The sequence below is a fragment of the Moschus berezovskii genome, chromosome 21 (assembly GCF_049115385.1).
Source record: "Moschus berezovskii isolate FMDL1 chromosome 21, NW_MosBer_1.0, whole genome shotgun sequence".
Lineage (NCBI taxonomy): Eukaryota > Metazoa > Chordata > Mammalia > Artiodactyla > Moschidae > Moschus > Moschus berezovskii.
Genome location: NC_142480.1, coordinates 49,926,958 through 49,943,178, shown reverse-complemented (window position 1 = coordinate 49,943,178; position 16,221 = coordinate 49,926,958). Strand labels below are relative to the sequence as shown.

General features: G+C 42.9%; 1 protein-coding gene across 1 annotated transcript; it reads left to right on the top strand.

Annotated features, from left to right (window-relative positions):
* On the top strand, positions 1 to 903 carry LOC129550027 (myeloid-associated differentiation marker-like). Its single transcript, XM_055417532.2, has one exon. It carries the CDS (start codon positions 1 to 3, stop codon positions 901 to 903), a length of 903 nt encoding a protein of 300 aa, XP_055273507.2.
* The last annotated feature ends 15,318 nt before the right edge of the window (positions 904 to 16,221 follow it).

Here is a 16,221-nt window from a genome sequence, read left to right as displayed (position 1 = left end):
ATGAGCTTGCTCTCAGGCCTGGACTCTGTGGCCATCGTGGGCTATTTCCTCCGCCTGGGGCAGCTGCTCTCCACCGGCGTGCCCTTCTCGCTGGTGGCCGTCGAGGACACTCTGCGGGCAGGCATAGGTAACTGGTGCTTCTTCATATGGTGCTTCTGCTTCTCTGCATCCCTCCTCATCCTCCTAACTGAGTTATGTATATTCCGGTCCCGCATTCCCCACTATTGGGATGGTTTTCTCCATGCCTACACCTATTACTTTGCCTTCATCTGCCTCTCAGCCTCCATCATGTTCGGAATCACCTACATCCAGTACTTGCCCCAGGGTCCTGTCCAAAATTACGCCATCACAGCCACTGCCTTCTCAGCCATGGCTTCTGTGCTTTATGCATTGGAAGTGGCCTGGGTGTGTGCCCGGCCCGGCAATATATACTGCTTTGTGCCCACCACTCAAGGCGTGATCAGGAGGCTGGAGAACGCCTTGGCCTGTGTCATCTTCGGCTTCATCACCAACACTGACTTGTACCAGCACCAGCCGGCCCTGATTTGGTGTGTGGTCGTGTACTCGATCTGTTTCATCCTGGGGGCTGTGAACTTCTTTATCAACGGCTGTGACTGCGACAATGACAGAAGGCTGTCCATTCCCTACCCTGGTTTCCTGGTGGGGCAGACCATGCTCTCCATCCTCCTCTACACCACTGCTGTGATCCTCTGGCCGCTCTACCAGTTTGACGAGGATTTTGGGGGCCAGCCTCAAAGGTCCAATGATATGACTTGCAGCAGTGAACTTCCCCCCACACTGTGTGTCTGGGACCAACGATTGGCTGTGGCCATTCTGACAGCCATCAATTTGCTAGCTTACGTGGCTGACAGTGCATACATGGCCTTGGTTTTTGTAGGATAATGCTCTGCCCACGAGTCTCAATTCCTCTTAACAGAAATTTCATTACTGAGCTCTGCCTTCTCCGAAGTCCCCTTGCTGGCTCCCTCTCTCCCTCCTCGCATCCTTCCCCACTCATCTCACTCTCTTTTCTGTTTCCTTCCCTCCTTCTGCTCTGACTCCTTCCTGTCTTGTGTGGTTGCCCACATTCTCTTCTGCCTCTTTCTCTTGAAATTAAATGATGCTTACTCCTTGGAAGGAAAGTTATAACCAATCTAGACAGCATATTAAAAAGCAGAGACATTGCCAACAAAGGTCCAACTAGTCAAGGCTATGGTTTTTCCAGTGGTCATGTAAGGATGTGAGAGTTGGACTATAAAGAAAGCTGACCACTAAAGAATTGATGCTTTTGAACTGTGCTGTTGGAGAAGACTCTTGAGAGTCTCGTGGACTGCAAGGAGATCCAACCAGTCCATTCTAAAGGAGATTAGTCCTGAGTGTTCATTGGAAAGACAGATGTTGAAGCTGAAACAGCAATATTTTGGCCACCTGATGCAAACAGCTGACTCACTGGAAAAGACGCTGATGCTGGGAAAGATTGAAGGCAGGAGGAGAAGGGGACAACGGAGGAGGAGATGGTTGGATGGCATCACCAATTCAATGGACATGAATTTGGATAAACTCCAGGAGTTGATGATGGACAGGAAGGCCTGACGTGCTGCAGCCCAAGGGGTCACCAAGAGTTGGACATGACTGACCGTCTGAACTGAACTGAACTTGTTCCATTTTTCCTACATTTTCTATTCTTTGTCCCTTTTCTGATCATTCTTAGTTTTCCCATCTCCTGTGTCCTGACCACCTCTCCCCATTTTCCTTCTTCTGATCCGTCAGGACCTGAGACTCCTTCCTTCTCTGCCCACCGCCCCCTCCCACCTCCTGAGGTGCTAACTCCACAGCACACAGCCCTCTGTGCAGCTGTTCACACCCTGGGCCTCTGGAGGGGCCTCATTGCCAAAGCGTGTCTGTCCCCCTGGCAGTGCCTTAGTTGAGGTGGGTGAGTATGGGGAAGTGCGGTTGGGAAGCAGGGTGGATAGGGATTGGACCCTCTTTCTCCCAGTGGAGGGAGGTGTCCACTCCACCTCTCCTTTAAGTTAACAAATAAATCTCTGGAGATCCATAGTTTCCAGAAGCAAGAGGATTAAAGCAGAGACCCTGGGTCCCTGGGCCCCACCTGGTGCTCCAGGTGGGGTATTCCAGCCCCACCTGAGATTGGCTCCAGAATTTTTGCAGGCTCACTGAACACCTGCTGCCTCGAGGGCATCTTAGAGGAAGCCAGGAGTAGATATCCTTCCATCCCAACTACTCTCAGAGGAATCAAAGTAGGAGCTGGCAGAGAAACCCAGGGTCTTGAAGACACCTGTCTGCAGTGTTTGTGAGGGGCAGCGATGTGGCCCTCCTGCCTCAGTGATCAAAACAGCAGGTCCTGCCTCTGCAGGGAGAAGACCATCACCACTGCAGCCTTAAACCTGACGTTAGCTGGATTTCTTTTCTGGTTAGAAGGGCACGAGTTACTGGGTGGCCCTATTCTTAAGGGAGAAGGTTCTTTTCATTTTAATTTTTCTGGCGTGGTTTGAACGGGATGGGGATTGCTGTTGCCATAGTCAAGGAAACTGCGTTCATTGAATGTGTGCGGCACACACGTGTGTTTCTGTGTGCCAGCTGCTTTCTGATGCTGTGTCCTGTTTCTTTGTGACTCAAGGATCATGAGATCCATGTAAATGTGCATCATTTTTTAAAATTCTTGGAGTTCCCGGTACCCATCAGCCCCTGCAGTCAATCATAGAGAGAAGCGTTGTCCAGAGGTGGTATCCCTTGTACCACATCTATAATGTTAGCTTTTAAACCTTTAGCTCAGACAGTAAAGAATCTGCCTGCAATGCAGGAGTCCCGGGTTTGATCCCTGGGTCAGGAATATCCCTTGGAGAAGGGAATAGCAACCCACTCCAGTATTCTTGCCTGGAGAATTTCATGACAGAGGAGCATGGTGGGCTACAGCCCCTGGGGTCGCAAAGAGTTGGACGCAACTAGCACACACACAAGATAAAGGTCAGAAAACACATGAAATCCACAGATCCTAATCACCCCCAAACTTGCCCGGAGTGCAAAGCTGCCAAGCAGTCTTCTTCCTCATGTAAGCAAGCCACCTTCTCAAGGAAACCCTCCCTGGGTTTCTAGTCCCCTGTCCCCACCCCTCCAGCCCACCATTTACCACCTCAGCCAAATCCTAGAGAATGGCCCAGTGTTAGGAAAGGAGAGGTGAGTCCCACCATAATGCCCAGCATCTGGTCCCCTAGCTCTTAAAGGGGCCCTGCCAGCTTCAAGTGCCTCTTTTTAAAGGTGTGTGTGTGTGTGTGTGTGTGTGCGCGTGTACTCTCAGCCTCAAAGCCTCAGAGCCCAGCATCCTAGTGTCACCAGGGCCAGAGGGGCCAGGCAAACAGAGCTGTGGGGGAGGGGAGGGGAAGGACCCCTCTGATGCCCTTCACTCCTGTACTGGGATAAAGCCTGTGATTCTCACACAGGGGCAGGTTGCATAGGCAGGGAGGGCTCCCATGAGGCGGTTCCCATGGCCGAACAGCATTATGAACTAATGTAGTAATGTCCATATTTTTAGGAAGACAAGAAAAATATAAATTTATTCTTTGCCTGTTTGGCCTCCTCCCTCACCTCTAGTGTGGATTGTGATCCACATTATGTGTTAACTAATCTTCCCTAAGGGCAGAAGTACCTGCTCAGCCACGAAGATGAATTTTTCTTCTTCTGGTGCAGCCATGTAACTCCTTAGGAGATAACAATGCTTACTTAAGACTTTATCAATACCACGAGTTCTATTACTTGTATTCTGCCTATTTTACTTTTATATGACTTTTTCTTGTATTACCAAATGTTTAACAGAGCCTATGACAAAAATAATGATGACCAAGTGACTTGAAACAATTGACCTGATGGATAGTCTGTAAGACCCATGATTGTGACAGTGTGACTCTAGATATGGGAAGAAGCAACAGGAGGGAACCTTTCCTGGAGCCTGAGGGACTCGTAAGGCAAGTGGCCCAGAGGAGCTTGCTACTGTTTCTAGGACTGGGTGAGTAAGAGCATGTGAGTGGTCTGTCAGTGAAATTCTTAACTCTTGAGACAAATTGGTCAAAGATGCCTCCCAAATTTTATTGAAAATAACACTAAAATGGACGGGATTATGTAATAAAGAATGTGGCCCACCGCCCAGGTTACAAGAATCAAGTCATTAGCCACTGCTGTTGCTGACCTAGTATCCGTCCTGGAGGGAAATCAGAGTGAAAATCAGGATGAGGTGTTTTGTTCTCTCGGAAACCTGGCAGAACCAGCCCTCAATTAAATATTCACAGGAGAAATATTTATGAACTCAGTGTCTTGCATCTTCCCATGCTTAGAAAAGCACTAATACTGTTAACTAAGGTATGTGTTCCTCTCAGATAGCAGTCACCTAAAAAGACCTGGTTGCATGGGCCGTCTCACCAAAATCACTTACATATTTGTGCATGTATGTGGCATGCTTAAAAAGCAGAGACGTCACTTTGCCGACCAGGGTCCATCTAGTCAAGCTATGGTTTTTCCACTAGTCGTGTACACATACGACAGTTGAACTATAAAGAAGGCTGCGTGCCAAAGATACTTTCGAACTGTGGTGCTGGAGAAGACCCGAGGGTGTCCCTTGGACAATAAGGAGATCAAACCAGTCAGTCCTAAAGGAAATCAGTCCTGAATATTCATTGGAGGGACTGATGCTGAAGGACTGAAGCTCCAATCCTTTGGCCACCTGATGCGAAGAGCTGACTCATTGGAAAAGACCCTGATGCTAGGAAGATTGAGGGCAGGAGGAGAAAGGGGAGACAGAAGATGAGATAATTGGATGGCATCATCAACTCAATGGAAAAGTTTGAACAAACCTGAGGAGACAATGAAGGACAGGGAAGCCTGGCGTGCTACAGTCCACGGAGTCACAAACAGTTGGACCGACTGAGCAACGGAACACCAGTGACAAACGGTATTACAAAATAATGGCTGTGTTTCTCCTCAGCTGCTTACTATATCCTTGTAGCTTATTTATGTGACACATGGTGGTTTGTGTCTCTTAATCCTCTGTGTTACCCCTCCCTCCTCTCTCCCCACTGGTAACCATTAGATCTCTGTATCTGTGAGTCTGTTTCTGTTTCAGGGATAAGTTCGTTTATGTCATATTTTGGATTCCACATACAAGTGATATCATATGGTACTTGTCTTTGCTTTCTGACTTTCTTCACTTAGTATGAGAGTCTGTAGGTTCATGTTGCTGAAAATGGCATTATTTTAATATTTTCTTTATTTCACATATGGAAATAGGGGTGCAGATTTGCATCTATGAAATATGGAATATTCTATATTTCACATATGGAAATAAGGGGGAAGATTTCCTTCTGTGAAATATAGAATCTTCTATATTTCCTGTATGAAAATATGGTGGCATATTTCATATGGGAAAAGAGAATTTCCCATATTTCACATGTGAAAATATAGGGGCATATTGCTATTTATGAAAATAGAATTTCTTATATTTCCTGTATGAATATAACGGGGCATATTGCCATTTATGGAAATAGAGCTTCCTATATTTCATGTATAAACATATGGGGGCATATTTTGTATATATAAATAAAATGTCCCATATTTCATGTATGAAAATGTTAGGGGAAGCACACTGATTGAAACCGCCCACCCTGGCCAGGCACCATAGTAACCATTTGCATGAGTTGTTTTATGACAGGAGATCCTGATAAGGAATACAGAACTAATAAGCCACCAACAACCGGAAGAGTTTGGGAAAGGTCAAAAGGAGACACTGGGTGTCCGTTCACTTCCCAGATTCCGTCTTGCTAGCATCCATCTTGGCTGAGCAATGCGTGCGCCACCAGGAAGGACTCTGAGTCATAATGATTGGCCAAAGGCCACCCAGAAACTAATCCCATCACCATAAAACCTGAGACTGCGAGCCACGCGGCAGAGCAGTTCTCCTGGGTTCCCTTACCCTACTGCTCTCCACCCGGGTGCCCTTTCCGAATAAACTCTCTTGCTTTGTCAGCACATGTCTCCTCAGACAATTCATTTCCAAGTGTTAGACAAGAGACCAGTTTCGGGCCCTGGAAGGGGTCCCCCTTCCTGCAACAAAAATATGGGTGCATATTTTATATATGAACATAAAATTTCCTATATTTCATATATGAGAAAAAATATGGGTGTATAGTTCATATATGAAAATAGAATTTTCCATAGTTCATATATGAGAGTATGAGTATTTAATTGTAGAGTGAGCTTCTTCGCTATTGTTTTTTTACACAAAAGAATCAAAATTTTGCTATAACTTATATTGATACTAATTCTTACGACTTGGGTTTGGTAAAATGTGAGTTTTGCCTGGATTTCTAGGGCCATAGTTCTCAAACTTCAGTTTGCGTCAGTGCTTCAGATTCACCTGGAGGGCTTATTAACTTGAATTGTCAGACTGCAGTTCTAAAGCTTCTGATTTAGTAAATAGCAGTCCCGGAACCGCAGTAAAAATCATTGTGCCTTTTGAGTAATGCTTTTAAAGACTTGAGATAACTGTTCTAACTCAAGTACACTGTTTTCCATCTCAATATATACATACAAAAGTCTTAATTTGAAATAGTAAGATTTCTAAGTGACTTCTATTTTAGAGAATTGTGAAATGAAATCAAAATGTAGGCATCAAAAGTAATGCTAAAGTGCTTTATCAGAGAACACTGATGAAAGCAACTCAACTTAAAAAAAAAATTTATTCTCTAGTTAGATTTACTGACTTGACGAATTAGTTCTTCATGAAGCAAAAATTAAAAGAGTAAATCTACTTCATGCAATTTTTAAAACTCTCATCAAAGTTAGTTTCTTGATAGCATCTTTTATTTTTTAAAATTTCCCATTTTTATTTTGCTAGTTTTTTCCTGTTGATTATTTTTGTATTTATAGCTAGCCTTCAACTATTTTTTTAAATGAAGTACAGTTAATTTACAGTACTCTATTTGTTTTCAGTGCACAACATGCTCATTCAACGTTTTTACTGACTATACTCAATTTAAATGTATTACAAAATAATGCCTATATTTCCCTCTGCTGTCTGCTGTATTTTGTAACTTATTCATTTTATATTTAGTGGTTTGTATCTCTTAATCCCCTACCCCTATATTGGCCCTTTCACGTCACTCTTCCCACTGGTAACCATTAGTTCACTGTATCTGTGAGTCTGTTTCTGTTTCACAGATAATTTCATTTGTGTCATATTTTAGGTTCCTCATATAAGTTTTCTCATATGGTATTGGTGTTTCTGACTTACTTCGCCTTCTATGATTGTTAGGGGAAGCACACTGATTGAAATCGCCCACTCTGGCCAGGCACCATAGTAACCGTTTGCAGGAGTCGTTTTATGACAGAAGATCCTGATAAGGAATATGGAACTAATAAGCCACCACCAACCGGAAAACTTCAGAAAAGGTGGAAAGGAGACACTGGGTGTCCGTCCACTTCCCAGAATCCCCCTTGCTAGCATCCATCTTGGCTTAGCGATGCATGCGTCTCCAGGAAAGACTCTGAATTAAAATGATTGGCCAAAGACCACCCGGAAACTAACATAAAACCCAAGACTGTGAGCCACACAACAGAGCTGTTCTCCTGGGTTCCCTTACCCTACTGTGCTCCACCCGGGTGCCCTTCGCAATAAAGTCTCTTGCTTTGTCAGCACGTGTCTCCTCGGACAATTCTTTTCCGAGTGTTAGACAAGAGCCCAGTTTAGGGCCCTGGAAGGGATCCCCTTTCCTGCAACAAATGGCGACCCTGGTGGGAGTCTTCTTTGCTGAGAAGAAGACATCCTGACCACTCAGGGTACTCAGGGGCCAGCTTACCTGCCAATGGACCAGACCCAGCGGCCACAACTGGGACCCTTTTGTCCCTGCTCTCCTCCTGACGTGGACAACTGGCCAGAGTGCCCCGGCCGATAAGGAACAAGAGACTTTATTGACCTCTCTCCCTTTCCCTCTCTCTTTCCTCTCCTTAACCCTTCCTATCCTTCCCCGTTTTTCTAGTCCCCCAGTCCTGGACGCGGAAATCTGGTCGAAGGGCCTCAGTCTCAGCTGAGGATTGGAGACTGATCACCTCCTCTTGGCAGAGAACTCGAATTCTGGTTCTGGTCTGGTCTGATTTCTGGTAGGGCCGAGTTCCAATCCTCCCTTCTCTGGAGGCCCAGGGAAAAGTCCCGTAACGCCCGGGTGTCTGCAGGTGGCAGGAGAGTCTGTAAGGCCGCCCCTTTTGGTCCCCTCTCCCGCCTCCTCCCCTTCTTCTTTCAGCCTGGCTCCCTTTCCTCCCTTTGAAATCAGTGAAGACCAGAGATATTTTCCTTTACTCTCTTTGGTACTTGGATCTGAAGTTCTGTGTCTCTATAGGAGGTTTTCTGAGAGACTGTATTCTTGTATTTAAGGGAGTGTCTGATGAGGACTGCCAAGTTTATATGTATGTGTTTTAACTCTGTGTTCTGATTTTTGATGGCCATTTTGCTTTCTCTGGCCACCATTCGGTTTAGACCTGCCGCCATTTTGTTAGAACTTGATTTTCTTTCCCTGTGCCTTGAGACAGGGTTCTCAGGAACACTTGTCTAGACCATCTCTAACTCCTGAGACTGAGGGAAAAGGAAAAAAGACTTTAAAATTTTATTTATTTCAACTATTTTTTTATAAACTAGTAAATTTTATACTGTAATATCTAATTCATGACTAAACTTAGAAGCTAGATCTTGCACTATGTCTGTCTAAATATGTCTTAGCATGTCTTTGTCACTGGATAATATTTTTGAGGTTAATTTGTAAATGAGCTCTATTTAATTGGCTTAAAGAAAGGTTCAGTTCAGTTCAGTTCAGTCGCTCAGTCGTGTCCGACTCTTTGCGACCCCATGAATCACAGCACGCCAGGCTTCCCTGTCCATCACCAACTCCCAGAGTTCACTCAAACTCATGTCCATCGAGCTGGTGATGCCATCCAGCCATCTCATTCTCTGTCGTCCCCGTCTCTTTCCACCCCCAATCCTTCCTAGTGTTAGGAGCCCTAACATCTGAGTAGCCAGGATAGGCCTGAGACCTTGCTTAGGCCTAAGTTTTGATTTCCTGGAGAGAGGGTGGAGGCTAAGTCCACAGAAACTCCTCCCTAAGAAGATCCCGCCGGCGCCAAAATTAAGAAACTCCTCCCTAGAAAAGTCCCGCCGGCGCCAAAAGTCGGGCTAATCAGAGTAAAAAGGGAAATCCCCCAGAAAAACCCTGCGCGCGTATAAACTGGCCAATGAGCTTCCGTGCGTGCAGGCCAATGAGCTTCTGCCAGCTTGATCTTTTGAACAGAAATAGGTGCTTATGTAACCTGAGATTATAAAAACCGCTGTGACCTGGGCTCGGGGCTCTTGTCCCACTCCACTGCGCTGGAGGAGGCATGAGCCCTAGCTCGAGCTAGAAATAAACCCCATTCTTGCTTTTGCATTGCTGCGAGTGTCTTATTCTACCAGTATGGGGGGCCCGGACTCAGGGCATAACACTAGCATCAGACTCTTTTCCAGTGAGTCAACTCGTCGCATGAGGTGGCCAAAGTATTGCAGTTTTAGCTTTAGCATCAGTCCTTCCAATGAACACCCAGGATTGATCTCCTCTAGAATGGACTGGTTGGATCTATTTGCAGTCCAAGGGACTCTCAAGAGTCTTCTCCAGCACCACAGTTCAAAAGCATCAATTCTTCGGCGATCAGCTTTCTTCACAGTCCAACTCTCACATCCATACATGACCACGGGAAAAACCATAGCCTTGACTAGACGGACCTTGGTTGGCAAAGTAATGTCTCTGCTTTTTAATATGCTATCCAGGTTGGTCATAACTTTCCTTCCAAGGAATAAGCGTCTTTTAATTTCATGGCTGCAATCAGCATCTGCGCTTACAAATCAAATAATTCTGAATTAAACAATAAATTCCAGGTTCATGTGAACTGGGAAATATTCAGTATTAAATACCTGATATTAATGTTTGTTTGTTGATCTATCTAATATAGACATGTCTTAGAGTAATTAACATTATGTAGAATATTTTCATTGCACCTAGGTTTAATATAAGTTAAATATTATATCTGTTACAAGTTTGTCCATAAGGAGATTACCTCGAGTGAAGAAACTTCTAAAAAAAATGTAAATGAGATATGAGCTTTTATATAAACTCTATTAAGAATAATTATTCTTTAAAAATGTCTGTCTAAAATAGTCTCTCCAGATTGACATAACTTAAATTTCTAAGGGTTGTGCTAAGTGTTGGAAGTCTATTGAATAGTTAGGTCATTTCCAAATAAAATAAAATTTTGAAACATTTACTAGTAAACACTAATTTCCTTTTACAGAGAAACTAAAGAGATTCGAGACTATAAATGAATAATATTTGGTGCCTTCCTAAAATGTTCTAAGAAACCAAGGGTTTTAGAAATTATCACTCGTATTTATGCTCACCAATCTATAAAATGCTAACACAAAAGTTAGTTCTTGGTTGCTAAAGGAAAGTAGGAAGTGTGTTTTCAGTTAAAAAAAAAAAAAAAGCTATGAAAAAATACTAAAAAGAGCTATGCATGATCAAGATTTTCTAAAATTGGATTACAATTAGTTAGATAAATGGATTTTGTTAGGAATGATACAGCCATAAGAAAACTGGTTAGAGCCAACTAGGTCCAAGATGGTGGAGCTGATTTTCACTAGACCTTGAGCCTTGGTATTTACACCCATAGTGACATAGCAACACTGACTAAATCTGACCAAATGTTCTAAACGCTCTTAATTGATCTTTTCGATAAAACATCCTAAATCGAATTCTTTTGAAGTTCCTTTGACCTCTAGCTAACTTTGGGGTGCTTCAGGGGGCCCCTGAAATATCCCAAAGAGAGATATTAAACTGTGTTTATTTGGTTGGTTAAATTACATGAAAAAGATCATCAAATTAGTAATAAATCTGCTCATGTTATAATGTATGGTAGAATTACTAATACAGATATCCTAGAAATTATATGGAGTTCTTAACATTCTGATATGTCCTGGTATTCTAATGGAAAACCTGATGACTTCACAAAAGTTAACAAAAGGACTAAATGAACCAGCAAATATGCTTAAAAGTTTTGTGGTTTCTGTCTGAAAAATTATAGGTTTGAATCTTAACATTTTCTGGGAGTCAGGAAAACCTTTCTCTCAAACTAATTATGACAATACTTTGGTAAAATTATAAACAAAACAATTATATTTTCTCTTTATCTGACTCCTCCAGAAATTTGAAACTCTTAGGTTTCCAGTAAGTTTATCAAATGAGCTAGGAAGGTTATCTCACTAACAGGTATAAAAATCTCAAGGAACTTTTGAGACCTTAAAGAGAGAAGAATTCACCTAAATTTGTTAGGCAAAATCTGTGATCAGCCTTTGGTGTGAGTTTCCCAGCCCTGTTTTATTTTAAAAGTTCAGTCTGAGATTCTATAAATGTTTCAGCAAAATAAAAAGTCTGTGATCAATTATGGTTATATAAATCATCAGACCAAAATTAGTGAGAACAGACCTATTTTGCAAACAAGCTAGCCTTAATTTGGTTATATTTGATAAAAATGAGGGTAATTCTAGGGAGAAAAAGATATTTCAATAAATGTTGCATCCCAATTTGTTAATGGAGGTCTACCAATGGAGGTAATAAGACTCATTTCTTGGATAGTTCTTTGCTGTGATGTGATATTAACGTAAAATTTAATTGAATTCTTAAAGAACACCCTAAGCTTGTTTCTGAAGCTTATCTCAGTAGTCTATCTTTGGATGAAGATCAGATGCCTCATGACCTGCAAACAGGACTGGAAAAACACATAATTTAAGGGACTGTCTGCAAACTGGATGGAAGGGCTTTTTTATCAGGAGAAAGTACACTACACCAGGATGAGAAGACGACGACCTCAGAGGTGGACAGCTTGCCCAAGAGGCTGGACCAGATTCGTATGATCATTTATGATGTGTTGACTTCTTAGACCTCTGCATATAAATCAAATGCTTTTCTATCATAGGCCTATCCTATGCTAGTTTTAGAAATCAATCCAATTGTTGGGTTTGTGGCCAATTGCCTGTGTCTAGTTCTGGGTTACCTTGGTAAATTTCTCTACTACAAGACTCTAACTGGTTGGCCCTGAAAAAATTTACTTAAAACAAAATTATAGTCATGTTCAGGTCACTGTGATATTATTATATGGGATCCCCTCACCGGGCCAATTAATAATGCCTGCTCTGACTCTGGCCATAAATTTGAGCCTTTTTCTATTACTCAAGCTCAATCAGAACAACAAAAAAGTTTCAGCAAAGGAGGAAAATATCTCCCACAATTATGGGATGGATTCATATAAATAACACAAAGCTATGGTAATTTAGGTTTAAAGTCTCCTCTGTGTTAGAAACAATTAAATCATACTAAGGATAATCATTCTGTCAGTGTATCTGCTGAACTGAACTGAGCTGAACTGAAGGATAATCAGTCTAGTAACACTAGAAAACTAGGCTATGTGCCTTATAGATGGTGGTGCCAATATGTTGGTCCTTTAATGGACTGGAACCTGGTGGTCTGGGGTCGACCGATGAGAAAGTAAAGGAGAGAGACAGAGGCTGATCTTCCTTGGTTTTCGCAGAAAGTCAGTAAAGCCCCTGCACGGGGCTCGCTCTGTTCACGAAGGCCTCAGGCGCCCTCTCAATGGGGTGAAAGCACAGAGCACCTTCTCCAGAGGGTCTTAGAAGCCCGGGCAGGAAAGTGAACACAGAGAGCCTCTATCTCCAGGAATTAGCCTGAAAAAGAGAGACAGAGGGAGAGGGAGAGAAGGAGAGGGGGGAGAGGGGGAGAGGGAGAGAGAGGAAGCAAGACACAGGGACCAAAGCTCTGATGGAGCAAAGGCGTTTTATTAAACATTGTGTAGGTATTTATACTGTCTTACAAGATAGCTACCTTCAGCAGAGATAAAATCAAAACTTACAAATTATCAAGGAAACATTAGGTCATCCATATGAAAGAGAGAGAGTTGTAAATAGTCACTTTTGCCATATAGTTCACAAAAAGGAAGAGGGTACTTATCACCGTATAGAAAAACTAATGGAGGAAATGCCTGGATTCCTCAGCCCCCCCAGGAGAGGCTTGCCTCTCCTCTTAATTCCTGAATATTCAGGAATTTAAGGAACAGAGAATTCCTGACAGATCCAAAACAGCACACAGGAAGCCTCCTGTTAGATGTTTCCTGACACCAATCTATAATTCCCCTCGAAGATAAAGATTCTGCAGAGTAGACTAAGTCAGATGACCTGAGATATACTGGGCTACATCTAATGGAAGTTCTTAAGTCTTACCCGTGACTTCAATAATACTGCTGGCTATCTTATTTGTATTTCACCTGTTTTATAAAATTGCTGTTTCTTACACTGCCAAATGCATGTCTGAGGCCTCTAATAGAGATCGATGACGGTAAAAGTGTAACTCTAGATATGGGAAGAAGCAACAAGAGGGAACATTTTCTTGGACCAAGAGGCTAGTAAGACAGGTGGTCCAGAGAATTTTGGATACTGTTTTATGGCCTAGTCCAGTAACAGCACATTGAGTGGCCTATCAACAAAATTTTGCCAAACCTGAGAATGGACATTCTTAGCACCATGGGATGAAATGATCATGAAATGCCCCCCTCAGAATCATGGTCAAGTTTGTGAGCAAAAAGGGGCTCTGCCAGCTGAAGACTGACACTTGCCATCTACATCTACAGAGACTAAATCATGGCCACTGCAACTGCTGACTTTCAAAGCCCCTGAAAGGAGTTCAGGGTGAAAATCAGGAATGAGGCACTCTGTGCTCTGGGAAAAACTGGCAAAACAGGCCTTCAGATAGTTAGATCTTTTCGGGAGAAGATTTTACGAGTTCCAATTCTTGCAAATTCTCATACCTAGAAAAACACTGATGGCATTAATGGCGACATCTGCTTTGGCTATTAAGGAAAATCTTACAATTAAAAGTCAAAATAGAGTAGCTATGGACTGGAATGCAGTAGGAAGTCAAGAAACACCTGGAGTAGGAGGCAAATTTGGGCTTGCAGTACAGAATGAAGCAGGGCAAAGGCTAATAGAGTTTTGCCAAGAGAACGCACTGGTCATAGCAAACACCCTCTTCCAACAACACAAGAGAAGACTCTACACATGGACATCACCAGATGCTCAACACCAAAATCAGATTGATTATATTCTTTGCAGCCAAAGATGGAGAAGCTGTATACAGTTAGCAAAAACAAGACCAGGAGCTGACTGTGGCTCAGATCATGAACTCCTTATTGCCAAATTCAGACTTGAAAAAAGTAGGGAAAACCACTAGACCATTCAGATAGGACCTAAATCAAATCCCTTATGAATATACAGTGGAAGTGAGAAATAGATTTAAGGGACTAGATCTGATAGATAGAGTGCCTGATGAACTATGGACAGAGGTTCGTGACATTGTACAGGAGACAGGGACCAAGATCATCCCCATGGAAAAGAAAGGCAAAAAAGCAAAATGGCTGTCTGAGGAGGCCTTACAAATAGCTGTGAAAAGAAGAGAAGTGAAAAGCAAAGGAGAAAAGGAAAGATATAAGCATCTGAATGCAGAGTTCCAAAGAATAGCAAGGAGAGATAAGAAAGCCTTCCTCCAAGGTCAGTGCAAAGAAATAGAGGAAAATAATAGGATGGGAAAGACTAAAGATCTCTTCAAGAAAATTAGAGATACCAAAAGAGCATTTCATGCAAAGATGGGCTCGATAAAGGACAGAAATGGTATGGACCTAACAGCAGCAGAAGATATTAAAAAGAGGTGGCAAGAATACACAGAAGAACTGTACAAAAAAGATCTTCACGACCAAGATAGTCACGATAACGTGATCACTGACCTAGAGCCAGACATCCTGGAATATGAAGTCAAGAGGGCCTTAGGAAGCATCACTACAAACAAAGCTTGTGGAGGTGATGGAATTCCAGTTGAGCTATTTCAAATCCTGAAAGATGATGCTGTGAAACTGCTGCACTCAATATGCCAGCAAATTTGGAAAACTCAGCAGTGGCCACAGGACTGGAAAAGGTCAGTTTTCATTCCAGTCCCAAAGAAAGGCAGTGCCAAAGAATGCTCAAACTACAGCACACTTGCACTCATCTCACACGCTAGCAAAGTCATGCTCAAAATTCTCCAAGCCAGGCTTCAGCAATGTGTGAACCGTGAACTTCCAGATGCTCAAGCTGGTTTTAGAAAAGGCAGAGGAACCAGAGATCAAATTGTCAACATTCGATGGATCTGGAAAAAGCAAGAGAGTTCCAGAAAAACATCTATTTCTGCTTTATTGACTATACCAAAGCCTTTGACTGTATGGATCACAATAAACTGCGGAAAATTCTGAAAGAGATGGGAATCCCAGACCACCTGACCTGCCTCTTGAGAAACCTGTATGCAGGTCAGGAAGCAACAGTTAGAACTGGACATGGAACAACAGACTGGTTCCAAATAGGAAAAGGAGTACGTCAAGGTTGTATATTGTCACCCTGCTTATTTAACTTCTATGCAGAGTACATCATGAGGAACGCTGGGCTGGAAGAAGCACAAGCTGGAATCAAGATTCCTGGGAGAAATATCAATAACCTCAGATATGCAGATGACACCACCCTTATGGCAGAAAGTGAAGAGGAACTCAAAAGCCTCTTGATGAAAGTGAAAGAGGAGAGTGAAAAAGTTGGTTTGAAGCTCAACATTCAGAAAACAAAGATCATGGCATCTGGTCCCATCACTTCATGGGAAATAGATGGGGAAACAGTGGAAACAGTGTCAGACTTTATTTTTGGGGGCTCCAAAATCACTGCAGATGGTGACTGAAGCCATGAAATTAGAAGACGCATACTCCTTAGAAGGAAAGTTATGACCAACCTAGATAGCATATTAAAAAGCAGAGACATTACTTTGCCAGCAAAGGTCCTTCTAGTCAAGGCTATGTTTTTTCCAGTGGTCATGTATGGATGTGAGAGTTGGACTGTGAAGAAAGCTGATCACCGAAGAATTGTGCTTCTGAACTGTGGTGTTGGAGAAGACTCTTGAGAGTCCCTTGGACTGCAAAGAGATCCAACCAGTCCATTCTAAGGGAGATCAGTCCTGGGTGTTCATTGGAAGGACTGATGTTGAAGCTGAAACTCCAATACTT

Coding starts and splice junctions, on each gene's coding strand:
- LOC129550027 (XM_055417532.2), top strand. CDS start 1: ATGAGCTTGCTCTCAGGCCTGGACTCTGTGGCCATCGTGGGCTATTTC.